Raw genomic sequence first — 18,974 nt, 5'->3', positions numbered from 1 at the left:
GGAAATGGTCTGGAATTAGACAGTTGCATAACAATACAAATACACTAAGCACCACTGAATTCACACATTATGATGACCAATATATGTTATATCTCAATTTTTAAAAGAAACAATTAGAACTAAGAGTTCTTAAAGAGAGAAGTCCCATTTTCCACTTACTATTTCTGCTTATTATTATATATTCCATTCATAAAGACAAGTTGGAAATGCAGAGGTTATGATAAGTCTCTTTGTTTTTAAAAGTTACAAAACAACTTAAAATTTTAAATTATTTGTATTATGTATAATTTGGGGCCCACAAAGACCACTAGCAACCATTTTGCAACTTCTTCCATCACAACCAATCAGTTTCCATACTTCCTCCAGCAAAATAAAAGCCCTGAAATTACTAGAAAAGCAACTGCTTACTGTTCCTTTAGCAAGCTCTTAAGTGCACTGATGAAGAAAAACAGAGTGAATATACCCTTCCTAGACACTAATATAGCAAATTCTCTCCCAGAAGCCCAGACCCAGACCTCTCCACCTGTGGGCCTTTTATTTCATATTTATTACATTTGTTTTCAATACTAATTAGATGCCAGGCACTCTTCTAGGTTCTGTAGGGAGAAACAAATGTCAAGGTTCATGCTATCAAGGAACTCAGTCAAAGGAGGGAGACAGACTTGTAAATAAATCAAGGTAATACAAAACAGAATTAAACCAGAGCCTGAGAGCAATTCCAACAGTGTACTATGAGAACATATAACTATTAATAGCTATAAGGCAGTTATTAATTCTGTCTGAAAATATTAGGGATGGTATTACAGAAGAGATGACATTTGGCTCAGCCATGAAGGTAAATTATCAGGTGGAAAAAAGAAGAGAGCAAGAGAAACAAGTGAGGGAGGATTTAAATAAATGGAATTAAATTAACTACAGGGCATGACTTTTTTAAAAAGAAAAGGCAAGAGCAAAAAGAGTAGATCTTACCTTCTCTTGGGTCCAAATGGACCTTTCCCAATATTATTATCATTATTATTATTACTATTATTATTATATCTAGCTTTCATGTTTCTTCCACACATTAATTACAAGTCCTATGGCGGGAAAAATAATGTCATATTCATCTGATGTAATTAACAGTGCCTTATGTGCTGGGTGCTGGTGGCTCATGCCTGCAATCCTAGCTACTCAAGAGGCTTATATCTGATGACTGTGGTTCAAAACTAGCCTGGGCAGGAAAGACTAGGCAAGAAATCCCAGGCAGGAAAGCCTGGGCAAGGACAAAAGTGTGACTATTATCTCCTATTAACTACCAAAAAAAAGCTATTATGAGGAGTTGTGGCTTAAATGGTAGTGTTAGCTTTGAGCAAAGAAGTCAAGAACAGTACCCAGTCCCTGATTTTAAACCCAAGATCAGCTCAAACAAACAAACAAACAATGTGTTAATGTCTAGTAGCTCAGAAATAGTAGGTACAATGTGTGAGTCTATTAGCCACCAATCAAAAAGGAGATTAGGGTATGTGTGGGTAAAGAAAAAGCATCCATTATATCTGGAGATAGGAGACTTAACAAGCTAGAGATGCAGATTAGATGTTAAGTGTGGTGATACACAGACCCATAGGTATTGAAGGCCTTTAAGTGCACTTTGGATTATATGAATGAGACAGTTTCTTCCTCCTCTTGTGGTTTTTCACACTCCAAAACCCTTCTAACTGGGCTGGGAATATGATCTAGTGGCAAGAGTGCTTGACTTGTATACATGAAGCCCTGGGTTCGATTCCCCAGCACCACATATATAGAAAGCGGCCAGAGGTGGCGCTGTGGCCCAAGTAGCAGAGTGCTAGCCTTGAGCAAGAAGAAGCCAGGGACTCCAAGGCCCAGGACTGGAAAAAAAAAACAAAACCAACTTCTAACTAATGATAAATGACTATGTCGAGGCAAATAGTCTCAGCAATAGTCTTTTAAAGGATTGAATAAAAAAATACCAGGATGGTGTTGGTTTCCACAAAACAACAGTATGTTCCTAACTCACATTGTACTTGTAGTCATAAGTGACTCCTGCATGTTTTTCACTTATACCCTTACCCATCTTATATTTGTACTCACTTGGGTTTAGGCCTTTGAAAGCATCTATTCTTATTCAATTTCAACCTTAATTATGATAGGTTTATTTTTCCAATGTACTAGGTCATTCATAGCTTTACTACTATTTTCCAGAAAATCGAAATCACACCAAATTTGGGATCCACAAATTTGAAACACATTCTTAATTTTCTTTGTCCAGAATGCCAATAAACAAGCTAAACAGACTAGCCCAAAGGACCAATCACTACTGGGCCATCACTCAATGTGTCTGTGATTCCCAAGCCGCCTTCATTATCCACAAATGCAGCTTGCTAAAGTAATGCTGTTCTACGTTTTCCAGATAGTGAAACAGATTACACTGGAGACTTCTCCCTTGTCTGTGGATCCAATTTTGCTGCTGTCAGATATTAAAGATGTCTGCATGATACGCTTTACAAAACCATGTGGACTTCTCTTTAATGTCTCAGGATTCCCTAGATGACTTAAAATTGATGGTTCTATCTCATTTTTTCCCTAAGATCAATAAGTTGGGGATCTTTAATTACTAGAACCATAGAAACACAGGGAGAACCCTTTCTGTTTCAAAGACAGGCATATTTGTCCATTCCTAGTCTTTAGGGACTTTCCATTTCTTCATGACTTCTCAAAAATAATGAACTATGGGTCTATAGCCACATCTGTTAATTCTCCTAGGATGCATAAAATCAAAATTTTCTAATCAAAATCATCCTATTATTCCTTACTACATTAACAATCTCTCCCTTTGGTTATTTATTTCCCAAACACTATCTCAACAGAACTTCTTCCAATAATGACTTACCTCTGATCTGTTCTAAAGAGACCTTATAGAAGACATTAATTAATCATAACCTGATATTAGTAAGAATCTCTTCCTTCTTGATAATAAAATATTTTTTCTATTTTTAGTTTTTGTTAAATGTCTTTTAAAAAGTTAGTCTTCACTTTTCTGTACACACATCAATTTGTGACTTTTCTCATTTTCTAACTTCTGATAGTCCTCTGTTCTGTTTCAGAAATCTGACCTGATTTTACACGTTGTATACCTATTTTATACAAACTATTTTTATATAAAGGCAAAAATATTTGTATTTTTGTATAAAATAGCCCAGACCAATAAAAAGAAAAACAGCTCTACACTTAATCCCATAGTCTTGTTCAAGGACAGAACAGCTCAGTGGTAGAGCACTCGCCTAACATGTGCAAGGCCTTAGGCTTAACCTCCTGATAAGAGTAAGGGAGAGAAACAGATACAGAGACAAGAGACAGAAACATAAAGAGAAAGCAGAACTGAAAAACATAAAGCAAGTATTCCTTGTATTAGAGCCTACATAATCTCTATTAAAAAAAACTGATTTCAGTATACTGTGATTATCTATTTACCAATCAGTTTATTTCAGCTTCCACAATAGTAGGGATATCATGTCTACCTGAAACCTCAAAGTTTCCCATAGTGCTAGACATATGAAAACTCAGTAGTGTTTAACTAAGGATGGAATATAGGAGACAGTACACAGGATATGTTAGATGCTACAGTTGATTAGTTCCACAGAGGAGGGCTGATTCCTTCAGATATAATGACCCAAGAAGCTTCATATGTTCCTCTTCCATTTAGAATACTGAACAAGTTTAAATATTTGTTTTTGCTTTATTTCTTGCCTTCTCTATATTTACTGCAGAATTGGTTCCCTTCATTTCACTCTTTAAAATATTTACTTGTATTAATGTTATTGATTGAAAGAACATAGCTATAAATATTTAGAACATATAATGATATTTTGATATGGTATATAATATAGAAAATTAAATCAAGATAATTAGCATTTCTTTTTTTACCCGTCCTGGGACTTGAACTCAGGGCCTGAGCACTGTCCCTGGTTCCTTCTTGCTCAAGGCTAGCACTCTACCTCTTGAGCCATAGCGCCACTTGTGGCTTTTTCTGTTTATGTGGTGCTGAGGAATCATGCATGCTAGGCAAGCACTCTACCGCTAAACCACATTGCCAGCCCTAATAATTAACATTCCTAGCACCTAGTCTGTCATTTTTGTGAAGATACATTTGAAATTTACTCATAGTTATTAAACCCTTTCCAAAAACCAGGCTACACACTAGCCTACAGAAAACCTTCCCTTTTAATCAGTGCCTGATTCATTACTCCTTTGTTTCCCACCCTAAACTTCCCAAAGGTCTAATGTACTAATATAGGAAATGGGTAGGAAAAAAGTGGCTTTATTTTCCAATTATTCATTATCTGAATCCCTGCAGTTGTACAGAAAGGCAAAAATCATAATCCAAATAGTTCCTAGAGAACTTATATATAAAACAATATTTCATTCTGCTTAACTTGATTGGCACTCCCTATTATATTAAAAACTTCATTCAATTTTTGCAGCTCATGTCATATTTTGATGTGACATTACAATAAAACTGCAATACAATTTCACTACATGGCAAAAGAAATAAATAGAATTTTAGGAAAGAAGATGGATGAAGTAGAAACTTAATCAATTCAATGCAAAGCCACTGAGAAATGGTGGACCAATTAATGACAATGAACAAGAATTTCATAAGAACCTTACTTGAATATCAATTTTTTAAAGTTCCAGGAAAAAATATGCCTTCAAATGCTTTTGAAAAAACTTATCCTCTTCATGATGACATCGCAAAAGCCAAATATGAAGAGTATCACCAGCCAAATATAAGTTTTGACTCTTTCAGTTCATTCTCTAAATTAGTAAATAGTTATAACTAAATTTAAATGTGAATAAGATCAAATGATTTTTCTGAGGCTTATTTTAAATTTTTAAGCTAAAAATATCAATCAAGCCTTTCCTAACTATTTAAAATTTTGATTTAAAATGGTTTCATTTAAAATGGACTGTCTCATTTTAATTATTTCAAAATATGGAGTCCTGTGTATTGTCAACTATCAACCGAGCAACTGTTTCCCCCCAACTAAAGACGGAAATTATCTAAAGGAGGAAAATTATGAGCCTTGTCTTTTATTATCTGCCTCTACCAAAAGCAGATTATTCCCAGTCACAAACCACAAACCTATCCTTGGTACTGATATATGAAAAAAAATTAACTGAAAATTATGTATAGAGACTGATTACCTGGTCTTGAAGGGAATTCTTCTGAAGGTTAGTTGTGACACCAATACTTGCCCAGCATTCAGGGCAATATCTGAAGTTTCTTACCTAATTTGTCACAACTCCTGTTCATAACAGGGCCACCTTAGAGAAGAACAAATTGATTTGCAAGGTGGTTTTGTTCATTTAATTTTGTTTTACCCTACAGGACATTCTCTCCTATTACAAAAGAAGTCATCAGCGTCTCTCTCCTGGATTATATCTAGGTTACCTAAAGCTAAGTAGCTCTGTGGATCAGATCAAAGTCCTCGTGACCCAAAAGCTGCCCAACATTCTCTGCCATGTGAAGATTCGGGAAAACAATAACATTTCCAAGTAAGTTGTCCAGACTTTCGAATTTCCCAACAATAGCTGACGTGACCAGTCTGATGTGAAGAAAGGTGAAGTTTTACTTGCTAATGTAGTTTCTGTGGCAAGATGTCACACAGTACCACTGGAACAATGGCAAAGCTGAACTTCAGTATTAGATAAGAAGGGAAGTGTTGATCCGTAGGTGAGGCAAATCCATTAAAAGGGCACTATCCTTTCTCTGTTCTCTCAGTGCAACCACTGACACTCAAGTGATTAATGAACAGATGACCTTTATTTTCCATATCCTTATTCCTAATTTAAAATAAGTACACTTTTTTTTTGTTCTTTGAGTATAATATCACCTATAGGAATTGGATCTAGGAGAACTACCAATTCTTCCTGCTCTTAAAGGCCTCCCACCTATGTCTCTTTCTCCCTAGTCCTAACCTTCCGCCAGAGAGCTTCACATGTTTCTTACATATCTTATGGTTCGTTAGGGAAGAAAAGAAATTAACAAGGCTGGGACTTCTAGAAGTTTGTTCCATGGTTTGGCATTTAATGATTATCGTTAGCTTTGGGAAAGTTGCCCAAATCTTGATAATCTAGCTCAACTTTACAACCCTAACAGCATGCCTCTGAAAGTCTTCTATTATGAACCAAATTGTGCTCAACATGAAAATAAAGAAAAGAAAAGAAAGGGCTGGGGATGTGGCCTAGTGGCAAGAGCGCTTGCCTCGTATACATGAAGCCCTTGGTTCGATTCCCCAGCACTACATATACAGAAAATGGCCAGAAGTGGCGCTGCGGCTCAAGTGGCAGAGTGCTAGCCTTGAGCAAAAAGAAGCCAGGGACAGTGCTCAGGCCCTGAATCCAAGGCCCAGGACTGGCAAAAAAAAAAAAAAAAAAAAAAAAATCTGCATTTGGGCTGGGGATATGGCCTAGTGGCAAGAGTGCTTGCCTCGTATACATGAGGCCCTGGGTTCAATTCCCCAGCACCACATATACAGAAAACGGCCAGAAGTGGCGCTGTGGCTCAAGTGGCAGAGTGCTAGCCTTGAGCAAAAAGAAGCCAGGGGCAGTGCTCAGGCCCTGAGTCCAAGGCCCAGGACTGGCAAAAAAAAAAAAAAAAAAAAAAGAAAGAAAAAGAAAAGAAAAAGAATATGTAATAAAATAAAATAAACCCCCAGATTTCTTCAGGCTTTGACATTCAAACTAGATTCTCAAATTCTAGTTCCCCTATGGCTTAGCTTAATCAAAGGAGACTCTAATTTGCTTATTTAAAATTTAGACCTTAAGCCAGGTATAGTGGCTTACACCTGTAATCCTAGCTCCTCAGGAGGGTGAGATCTGAGGATTGTGGCTTGAAGCCAACCATGGCAGAAAAAGTCTCTGAGATTCTTGTTTCCAATTAGTCATCAAAAAAGCCAAAAGTGGAGCTGTTGCTCAATTGGTAGAACATTAGCCTTGAGCACTTCAAGCACACTTTCAAGTGGTAGAACATTAGCCTTGAGCACTTCAAGCACATGTGTGCACACACACTAGTCCCTAAAATGGCAGGGCTTTATCTCACAAGGTTTACATAATCACAATGGAGAAGGGAATGATGATGATGGTGATCACAATCACTCGGAAGAACTTGCTGACCACCATATTTTCTCTCACTTATCAATTGGGCCTGTACTTTACGTCTGCCATCTGGTGGTTGCTTCAACAGTCAAAAATTGTTATAGTCAGAGTCCTCAAAAGGTCCACTAGTGGGTTGGATTGACAATAATCATTTTCAAACATTTCTAAATTTGTGTCCTAAGGGCTTAGACTCTTATCTTTGAGTGGTTATGCTAATAGATCCTTCTCAAGGATTCAAAGTTGGTACAAAAAATTTCAGCAGTGGTAGGTAAGTTGCTATGACCCTTTGGAAAGAGCCCTTGGAGCTTTTAGTGTGGGAACACATGTCAGGATCTCCTCTTTTTCCATCAGGAGGGAGGAGAGATTTCTTTTCCTCTATAGTCTGTTCTTAAAAACACATTGCTACTCCCTGTAGAGTTTGAAGAAGAAACTAGGCCAATTAAATGTATTTAAAGACTTGGGCTAAAATACCTGTGGAGACAGTGTTGCCCAAGAGGCATTTACCTTGCTCTTTTAAAGTTCCTTTTGAAGAACAACCTTTGGGAGGACTAATCAGATGTGCTTTCCTACCACCACCATTCTTCTCCCTACTCTTCTGTGTGACATTTGGAAAAGTTCATTAGAACGAACTATAGAACATGAAGAATAAAGACACAGATTAACTAATTTAGGAGGAGGATGGAGGCAGTGATGTGTGTCCTCTAGTTCCTTTTATTGAAATTGTCTGTGTTCCTGTTTGTGATTTTCCTCAAGCTTTTGGAAGGGGAAAGAAACCAAAATAGTACCCATGATTACAACAGGCCAGAGTTGAAATGTGCCATGTGGTTTGTTGCCTGAGTTGGATCAGAATCCTGTGGTTACCCAACTGCAGAATTAACCAGCAGATGCCCCCATGGTAAAAATGTAGACTCTAAGAAGTTACAGAGGATCTACAGGAAAAGAATAAGAACAGTCAGGGATACAAATACTAGAAAGCTTCAATCTCAAAAACTGATCCATACAAATCAGATCTATTGTTCTTAGGTATATGTGGCTTAGTAGATGAAGTAAAAAGTAAGCTTAATTAGAAATACCTTATTTTAAATTCCATTTAGATTGAAAAACCCATTTGAATTTCATGAATTACATTGATTTTTAACCTTCAAAAATTGGTTATCCAGGTTCTGGACCTCTACATTTAGAAAGTTCTGAGCTATTTTCTGAATTTTTGTTATATTTCTAATTTTAACTTGACTCAACATACAGAGAGGAGTGGGAATGGATCCAAAAGCTTTCTGGCTCTGAATCTATGGAAAGTGTGGATCATACTTCTGACTGCCCTATGCAATTGTTCTTCTACGAGCTCCAGATGGCAGTGAAAGCTCTCCTTAAGCAGATCAATATACCTCTACACCAGGTACTAGACCTTACCATTTTTATCTTCTTTTTATGGATCACAGAAACTGTATTGTAGGATAAAACTTACTCAAGAGGCATATGTGCAAGTTTTCTTTCATTTATTTAAATACCACTCTGCGTGTACATTCACATTATGAACTTAATGCCTCCAAGTATACCCAGCTGCAATTCTGTTTCTTTTTTCTTGCTACTTTGTGTTGGCCTTTTTAAAGTTTTCCAGATCCCAATATACTGATCAACTAAGATAAAATCACATAATATGCTTCAAAAGACAACAAGCTCAATCTCAGGACAGCATGAAGCAACAAGAATATGTATATATTACGCATGCATAAACAAAAAGATTATGGCCATATATGCAAATAATTTAAGAACAGAAGAAGAATGGCAGTGGGATCTAAAGCAAAAGCCAAGTTATGTCATGTCCTTCCACAAACAAAGAATTCCCTATCAAAAATTTTTATTTAAATCAAAATGGGCACATTGTATGTAAGTCTACAAACAAGTCTCTTTAAGGAAAACTGTTGGATTAGAAAAGGTTAATTCTTCAGTGAGGCTCTGTCTAGGAATTTAACATGATGTAGCCTCAGCTCCCTGTGTGTGTGTGTGTGTGTGTGTGTGTGTGTGTGTGTGTGTGTATTATTTCTAGAACAAGAAGGAGAATCAAGTTGAACAAATATTCAAGACCATAAGAGAAGTCATTGGTTCCCTTTTAATAAAAGAGAAAACTATGATGGAGGGAAGAGAATCAATTAGAGATTTGGAAAATATCTTTTCATTGAGGTACTACTCTGATTTTAAGTCAATACTGTAAGATCCAAACCAGTCAACAATGATAAACTAAATTGTAAAATATATCCTAAAGAAACCAGGGGAACAACCAAATTATTCTAGGTGTGGCCCTATGTTCACAAGGAAAAAAATATCAGCTCTACTTGTGACAGTAGATATTATTAAAAGGTTTCTTGGACTTCACAGGTTTGAAGCAACTCATATTTCATTGGTAACTCTTGGGCTACATATACATGTTGGGAGAAGTCTGCCTAACTGCCTAACAGTACATACAACATTTTTTTTAATACTTGTAAAATTTTCTCAGTCCTTGGCCAGAAACTACATTTTTCCCCCTTAACCAACTTAAATTGAAACGAGTGGATTTTTAATTCAATCCATTTTTGTTGCTTCATGTAATTATATTCATCATTTTGAAAAGTCCACAGAATGCAATCATTTTCTACTTTTATAAGAAGCATAAATGTTGTTTTCAGAGTTTATGTGGAACATTACTGCCTTAAATCTTGATTTTATATAGCATTATTAAATGGGCTGAGCCCTAATATTTATGTTGTATAAAAATTCCAAGCTTGAAGTTGTGTAATTTTGTTAGATGTTTTATGCCCGTTTGGTGTTGTTTATGTAAGTGCCATGTTGTAACTCTCCTATTTTTCCTCTGCGCGTGTCCCTCTGCAGGCAAGGAACTTCCGCCTCTACACACAGGAGGTGTTGGAAATGGGTCACAATGTGTCCTTTCTTCTCCTGCTCCCTGCTTCAGACGACGTCTGTACAGCCCCAGGACAGAATAATCCTTACACCCCACACTCAGGATTTCTTAACCTCCCTCTTCAGATGTTTGAACTTGGTATAGTAGCTTGTTTCACCTAGAAATATTAACCTAGCCTCCTTATAATAAAATCACAAAGTTATATCTGTTCCCCCTTGTCCCAGTGGAGGGTCAATAAATCACATGATGGCTTTGGCAACAACCCTTCCTAGAACCGTGTACAAGTCGGAGAAAAAGCAAAGCTCCAAGACTATGTGCCTGAGCAATAATTATTGAAATCTAGCAAAGACCCAATGGAGAGGAAGGAATTTTGAACTCAAAGTTCAGTTATCAGATTCTACTTTCTGTCTCTCCTTTGGTTACTTAAATACAGATACAAAAACAATGTTCTTGTGAAAAGCATTGTTCCTGCTCCTCCTCTTTCTTCTTCCTCTTCTTCTTCTTCTTCTTCTTCTTCTTCTTTCTTCTTCTTCTTCTTCTTCTTCTTCTTCTTCTTTCTTCTTCTTCTTCTTCTTCTTCTTCTTCTTCTTCTTCTTCTTCTTCTTCTTCTTCTTCGTCTTCGTCATCTTCTTCTTCTTCCTCTTTCTCTCTCTCTCTCTCTCTCTCTCTCTCTCTCTCTCTCTCTCTCTCTCTCTCTCTCTCTCTCTCTCTCTCTCTCTCTCTCTCTGCCCTCTTAGCTCCAACTGGGAAAAATAATAAAGTAAAACATACAATCTGTATCACTCTGGAGAAAAAAGTCTACAAATGTAAGTAGTGCTGATTTATTAAATAGATTCATAATTTCCAACAATTTGAGAAATGGGCAGAATCTCCTAAAATGTAACATTGTGATTTTAATGTGGAGTGTTGAATGGTAGATGTTCTGACTTCCAAAAATGAATAGCTTGGGCTCCAGTTTCTCTATTTTTGCAGACCCCTGCTGCCTAGTAAGAATGTGAATAGGGAGGCTTTGCCTCCTTTCAGGTGCTTCATTTGTAACAGGCCAGTAAGAGGTAATTATCAAGAGCTCTATCAATTCAAATGAATTGTATAATCTGTGGAGGCTGAGTAAGTAGGTGGGTAGAACAGACACAGGTCCTATTTGGATTATTCCCTAGCCACCAGATTTAGAAGAGAACAAAGCAACTACCTAGTGGATCATTTTAAACTATGGGTATGTAAAGGAATCTGACTGTGTCACGTCCGGATAATTTGCTTAGACCTTTCAGTTTCACTTGTGGCAAGCATTTCAGATGCCAAGAAGGTGATGAACAGCAACTGTTATTTTCTAGAGAAGGGAGAGCTCTTAAGAGAAGCCTGAAGCAGATTTGCAGACTGGGACTTAAGAGTTCAGAGTCCCCTGCTGTATAACATTGGCAATCACTTAATTTTTCTGCAACTTTTCTATGTCACAAAACAAGATTGGCCTTAATGCTTTAGGATAGTCTGGATATGAATGTAGACATTTAATGAGTTCCCCAGCCAAAGAATTTCATAAGTCAATGACATAACAACACTGCTCTTATGAAATTTTGTTTAGAGCAAGTATACTATTTCAAGTCCATTCATATCTATTGAGTCACTACTTATAGATGAGTAAGATAAAGGCCTTACTCTAAAGAAACTTTCGTATGGTGGTATAAATAAAATAAGAAAACAAAAACTAGGGGCCAGTGGCTGATGCTGGTAATCCTAGCTGCTTAGGAGATTGAGATCTGAGGCTCATGCTTCCAAACCAGCCCAGGCAGGAAAGTCCATGAGACACTTAACTACAATTATCCACCTAAATGCCAGTGGCTCAAATGTAAGAGTGCTAACCTTAAGTACAAAAGCTCAGGGACAGCCCCTAAGCCCCAGGTTTAAGCCGTAGAAACGGCACCAAAGAAAGAGAAAATAAATTATTTTAGAATAAGGATAATGTGCCAGAAATCATAAGTATTAAGTAATATTTTAAAAGAAAAGCACATTTCCTCCAAAAATAAAAAAATCAGAAAATTTTCATGAAAGGGAGTATATTTGATATGAGCATTGAAGTATTATTCACACTAATAAGCATGTATAAAAAGAAAAGCTTTCTTATTCAAGGGAGGAATGAGAAAGGACATGAGAATAGAAGAACTCAAAAGAGTAAAGTAGTGGGGCTGGGGATAGGGCCTAGTGGCAAGAGTGCCTGCCTCGTATACATGAGGCTCTGGGTTCAATTCCCCAGCACCACATATACAGAAAACGGCCAGAAGTGGCGCTGTGGCTCAAGTGGCAGAGTGCTATCCTTGAGCAAAAAAAAAAAAAAAAAGAAGCCAGGGACAGTGCTGAGGCCCTGAGTCCAAGGCCCAGGACTGGCCAAAAAAAAAAGAGTAACGTAGTAACAAATGGTTCAATTAGACCATACCAGAAAAAAACATGAAGAAATGGGGGTACATAAAGCTGCACAGACAGGTGGACCCCACTGACTCTTTTAAGTCAGGCTAAGGAATCTGCTTAAGATGCATTGAAAGCAAGGGTCAAAGAAATTATAATAGTCTAGTAGTAAATTTAGAACCAATAAAATAGGAAAAGTTATGGAAAATATAGATATGAGAAACACCAAAAGTAACAAATAGGAATTGGCAAAGAGGAAAGGGAAGCCTAGGAAATGTGCCTTGGTTTCAGTGATTATGAGGATATTGCCACCTTTATCAAAATACAAAATTAGAAAGAAAGTAATGTATGGAAGAGAAGGGTGTTTTAAACTTTGAATATTTTCAATCTGAAGGTGCTAAATCAACAATGAAGTGGCCATAACACACTGGCAGTAGCAATGTAGAATTTTTAAAAATGTGCACTAAACAGAAGTTTTAGTTAGTATTTGCTAGTAACAGCTGAAAGCAAATTATTTCAATAGGATAAATGACTCATAAAACAACTAAGGAAAAAACTTCACTGGAGGGCTAACTAGTATTTCATGCTATATCCGTTCATTACTGTTGTTCGTTGATTATGGGCAAAAATATATAAAATGGCTTTGGTATGAAGAATCAATAATTTGGTATCAATCATAATAGTATATAACAGCTATAGCTCTGGCGGTCGAAGACAAAAAGTTCCTGTCTACCCTGCTTTCTGCAAGGCACACTGTCCCAAGGGAACATTCTTTGTCTCAGTTCTTATTACTGTCTACTCTGTGATTTAAGGAAGCCTACTACAATTTTCTGTCTCCATGCATTTGTTCATTTACCAATAAATATTATTGAATATACACACACTGAAGAATCAGTAACCACTTATGGAGTTTACATCCTACTAGGGGACATATATAACAAACCCATCAACACATAATATTATATCAGAGAACTGAGGAATATAAAGGGAAATCAGGGTAAAAAAGTAGAATGAAGAAAGAAGAGCTGCAACTTCATAAAGGAGGACTTGGGAAGGCTTCTCTGAAGAAGTTACATTTAAGCAGAAAGATGATATCTTCAGTCAATAGGAATAGCAAGTGCAAAGGTCTCCGTGTAAGATAATACTAAGCTGAGAGGTCAATATACCCAAGATATAGTAAGAAAGAATAACAGAGGTAAGAGATGAGATCAGAGAGTCAATGGATACCAGATCAAGCTGGGGATATAGCTCAGTAGTAGAGGACTCGCCTATCATGCATAAGGAAGGCTCTGGTTTCCAGCCTTAGCACATAAAAAAAAAAGAAAAAAGAAAAGGAAAAGCTGACAAGGAATTTAGATGTTCTTGAAGTATGCTGGGAAACCAGTGAAAGGTTTTGAGCAGAACACAATATGGAAATCTCTGAAAAGTCCAGGAGATTTTTCTGGAGATTTTTCCCACTCCCAAAGAAAGATAGCCTAGAATTTTCCAAATTCATTTAAACAGAAACTATTTTTTAATCTTGCATCTATTAGAAATCCACAAAACACATACTTTTGGATACAATCCCCTAGAACAACATTTCTCAAACTTTAATATAAACAAGAATCACCTGGAGACCTTGTTAAACTATGGATTCCTAGAGGCCAACCCCAGTAATGCAGAATCAGTAGATATGGGAAGGAGTTGGAAAGTAAACATTTCTCATAAACTCTCAGGTGATACTGATGCAGGGATACACAGAACACAGAGATAAATACATAAATACTGAACTATAAATGAGGTTGGCATAATAATACACTAAAATCAAATTTTGCCTGTCCCTTTGATCTGTCTTATTTCAAAAAGCAATACAAGGGCTGGGGATATGGCCTAGTGGCAAGAGTGCCTGCCTCGTATACATGAGGCCCTGGGTTCGATTCCCCAGCACCGCATATACAGTAAACGGCCAGAAGTGGCGCTGTGGCTCAAGTGGCAGAGTGCTAGCCTTGAGCAAAAAGGAAGCCAGGGACAGTGCTCAGGCCCTGAGTCCAAGGCCCAGGACTGGCCAAAAAAAAAAAAAAAAAAAAAAAAAAAAAAAAAAAAAGCAATACAAGACCATTAGATACTCCCCATCTATGAAAATAGGCCATAGTCCAAAGCCTGGTCTCACAGTTTCTGACTTCAAGATATTTCTCTCTAGAATAACACATACCTCCTTACTCTCTTTGTCCTTCCTTATTGCCATATCATGGGCAATCCAACTGCGTGAAGACCATGTCAACTACTAGAAAAAGTACTTTATTGGGCTTGGTTCTACTGGCACATGAAATTCTATTAGCCTCTTTCTAGGGACCACAAAAAAGTGTCACCAGTAGCTGGAGATTAATATACTCTCTATAACAATGTCCATTTTATTTCTGTACCACCAGCAATTTTTTAAATATTAATGAGCATTAGTACAAATTATGACAAAGTCTATCTTTATCCTCAAGAAATCAAAGCTTTCCAAGAGGCAGAGTTATCCTACTACTTCCATTATTAGGCATTACCCAACTAAGGAATTAATAGCACCTTCACAGGAACTTTCATGGACCTAATTCCCATAGAAGAAATGCTAGGCATTTATTTGGTTTATGTATGTAGGGATTTCTATTCTCCATGTGTACTTTCATAATAAAAGGGTGAGATATGCTAAGTACTTCTGAGAAAAGAGAGAATGTTTTTGAAAATTCAGTCAAAAATCAGGAGAACTTTAATAACAACATGGGAATTTTAATGAAACTTGAAAAGGTGTGAATTATGGGAACATGTAAACTATAATAGAATAAAGAGTTGCCCTATATTTCAGTTTGACTTGTATAAGTCAACCTGTCCCCATGGAAGGATTTGAGAGTTGGCAAACTAACCATGGTCCTTCCAATGGGGTAAGTGAATCATAAAAAAACCTTCTGACCAGTTATGGAAAACTGAATCTGTGCACATTCCTGCACTAAGCAGATGTAACAAGGTAAAAAATGACCAAAAAAAAACAACTTAGCATTCTATCTCCTATAGTACAGATCACTTGGACACAACCACATGATATTCCTTCAAAGGATTACTTGTAGGGTTGAAAAAGACTGACCTATAGGAAGAACTTTGGAAACCTGGACAAGCAGAATTGATCTGAAGCAAAATGGACAATTTTACTTAAGACCAACTCCTCTTTCTACAGCTTCAAACATAACACTCCATCATCTCTTGGGGAGGAGCAAGATAGGTCCCCTCTACACAGGTGCCTGGGAGCCTACAAGAATCACTGTACACACTGTAACAGGATAAAAGAAAAGCAATACCATGAGCTCTTAGATATTCTGTCAATGATCTGGCCTCTTGAAGATTTTGCTTAACATGTAGTGAGAAGGGTTACCTTGACCCTGTGAGCAGTCCCAATTAACAACAGGCTTATTATAAGAAAATCTGATTTTTACTGATTTTCTTGGCTGCATGATTCATACTAATTAGACTAAAAAGACAAAATGCCAGAGAATTGAAAAAATAGCTTGAGGCCTGGTATATATTTCATACTTCTGTGTTTTGCCACATCCTTCATTCAACAAACACTTAATGAACTCCCACTGAAGGCCAGTACTGTGCTGGCACTGCACATATAGACAGTAACAATGCAAGCTGGCCCACAAGAAGCTAAGAATCTAATAGGGAAAACAGACAGCTACATCAATAGTCCTCTAGAAACATTGCTGTAGATGTAAGTACTGAATTTCTTCCTTGCAGAGATAGCATGTTCACTAGATTAGGAAAAATAAACAAAAATCTACAAAGTAAAAGAAAAGGCAGACCTGACAAATAAAATCACTGAGAGCAAAGGGAACAGAATGGACACAGGTTTGGAAGCATGAGAAAATACTACTCAATTAGGTATATTCTTAGTAGCTCATTGTTACAGAAGTGTCTTCTGAAGTCTTCTGAAGAAGCTAAATTTTAAAATGGTCAAAATCATAAAGGGCTGATTATTTCATCCTAAGGAGGCAAGACTTTATCTTGTAAATAATAGGGAGTACTGAAATGATTTTAAGAAAAAGGATGATATAGTCTTACTATATTTTAGCTTCTCTAGGAAAGATGGATTCCAAGAAACACTCAGAGAAAACAGCTTATCCATATTCATTGGCCTGAGTATAGATAAGAACCTAAACCAAGGTAAAGGTATAAAGGAAAAAGAAACTACAAGAGAAATTTGGGAGTTAAAATCATAAAACTTTTGTGATTGATTTGATGTGGTTGAAGAGAAAGATGGTGGAGCCAGAGAGTCTGAATAGGGTGCTGAGATGGATAACATTGCCATCTACCAAAACAGGAAATATGAGGGAAGGAATAAGTCTAGGGGAGGAGAAAGATGATGAGTTCAGTTTGACAAATGATGAGCTTTGAGGTGCCTGTGGGATATCTAGGCAATGAGCCTAATGGAATCCAGGCCACAGACTTGCAGGAAATGGCATAATATCAGCCTTCATTCCTAATACCCATTTTTCACGATTTAGGATACCATTCCTGTATTCCAACTGACAACTCATTCACTACCAGGAATTTAGAGGGGCACCTTGTACCTGAGTGCTTTCTGCCACTTTGGCAAAGAACCCTGGCACTAAACTAACCCTAAGAGATTATTTGTTTCATTGATTCCTTGACTTTCAAACTAGACTATACCTACTGGGAATTTTGTGAGTTAAAGATTCTTAGGAGGTATATTCTAACTCCAGTCCTGTTTTCATATTCTAACTATCAAAAGCCTCATTCTCCTGGGGATGGAAGAGTTTGGAAACAAACATATTTTGTATGTGGTATTTCCATATGCTATATTGGGTACTTTATATATACTATATTGTTTAATCCTAAATAGAGATTATTACCCATATTTGGGATAGTACTGAAGTACCAAAAGCCATCTTCTGACCACATGGCAGAATTGTGACTCAAACCCATGCCTGTGTGATACTTAAGCCTCAGAACTTGCCATCCTACATACTATACTGCTAATGTTCATGTCAAGTATATTATAGTCCACCACCATCTTACCTTAAAAAAAAAGATGGAGAAACACACCACAGAAAATATCTTAATCTGTGTGTATCTAACAAATCATGTGGTCCAAATAATGACATTATTGTAGCTTTACACTATTTGTCTATAAAATGCATGTGATTCACATTTTTAAAAATTAGAAGCTTCCAGTCAATTCTCCCTCCTCAGTCATGGCTAACAAATACATCATTGCTAAACCACAAAAGACTATGTTAAAGCAACATTTGTTAAAGTGACATTAAAGGCTCTGGGTGAAAACCACTAGAGCGGGGAAAAGCCTTACAGTTGAAACTTCCTCATAACTCATTTGTGGTGCGTGGCATGGACCTTGGGTGCTGGGAGACCACCCACTGACCCATGGCTCCTACCACAAAGCACAACAAGAGAAAGCTGTGAACTCCCTGGCTTTTAGAAATTCAGATGGGACTGATAGTGTTTCTTTTAAAGAAATCATTCATTATCTCTCCATAGTCAACTTTCCTAGTCATATTTTAGAAAGAGAAAAAAACCAAACAAGCAAATTTTTATACTTGGTTTGGAAAAGCAGTCTGTGAGAAGTTTCACTCTCCACCAAAAGAGGACATCTGTCAAGGGTTATCATATAATCCCTCCTTGAAAGGCATAAAGACACATTCAGGGAGCTACAAAGGTCAAGAGTAAGCTACAAAGTAATGTAACTCTCCTGCAGAGCTGCCAGTAAATACTAGAGACCTGAAACTTACTTTCAAAATGGGAAAGTCCAGCACAGTGACAGAAGTGAGAAAGGAGGGAAAAGGAATCTTCAGGGGTAGAGTCTTCCTTCTTCACATCAGATCATGCATTTATCTCTTTATTCAGCCAATAAACAGTTAAGAAGCTACAATATTCCAGGTTTTGAGAAAACAAAACCTTTCAATAGGGGCATGGTCCCTGCTCTCAAAGAAATCAGTCAGATACCAAAGCAGTCAACTAAGCAAATAATTACAAAGTAGCAAAATCTATCTTCTCAGATATAAAAACAAGTGTTCCAGGACTATAAGAGAAGGAGAAACTAGTTCTGCCTAGAACAAAATAAAAATCACTGGAAATTTTGCTGAGAAAACATTTCAGCTGAATCATCCAGTGTCAGAAGAAGGAAAGACAGGCATTTGCAGGTGAGGAAAGGCATGCTAAAAGCATGAACCTATAAAAGGTCAACTTGTCCAAAGCTTAGGGTTGTTGTAGGGCTAGGTGTTAAAGGTAGTCACATAATGAAAGTGGTTGGAGACACATTCAAATCCTAGAGCATAAACTTTCCTTTTCATGAGGAAATGTTTCGGTTTTATCCTTAAGTCAAGAGGGATCTCTGTAGAGGTCTTTAAAATGAGGAACTTACATGAAAATTCTATCATTGGAAAAATCACAATAGTTTGTCATTTTCTGAAATGGCATATGAAATGAGCTCTTCGTTGAGTCATGCAGGGAAGTGCTGAACAAAGTAGAA

At 37.0% G+C, this 18,974-nt stretch overlaps 1 protein-coding gene across 1 annotated transcript in view; it reads left to right on the top strand.

Moving 5' to 3' along the window:
- The window catches only part of Ankfn1 (ankyrin repeat and fibronectin type III domain containing 1), a 241,402-nt gene that overhangs the window by 189,970 nt on the left and 32,458 nt on the right, over window positions 1–18,974 (top strand). The window contains exons 14-16 of the mRNA XM_048366617.1: window positions 5,387–5,553; window positions 8,401–8,551; window positions 10,024–10,192. Of these exons, the coding sequence (XP_048222574.1) occupies window positions 5,387–5,553; window positions 8,401–8,551; window positions 10,024–10,192 (487 nt within the window). The remainder of the gene's footprint in view (window positions 1–5,386; window positions 5,554–8,400; window positions 8,552–10,023; window positions 10,193–18,974) is intronic.

Source organism: Perognathus longimembris, chromosome 17, assembly GCF_023159225.1.
Source record: "Perognathus longimembris pacificus isolate PPM17 chromosome 17, ASM2315922v1, whole genome shotgun sequence".
Lineage (NCBI taxonomy): Eukaryota > Metazoa > Chordata > Mammalia > Rodentia > Heteromyidae > Perognathus > Perognathus longimembris.
Note: the sequence above shows the minus strand (reverse complement) of the source record. Positions and strands in the feature narration are given on the sequence as shown.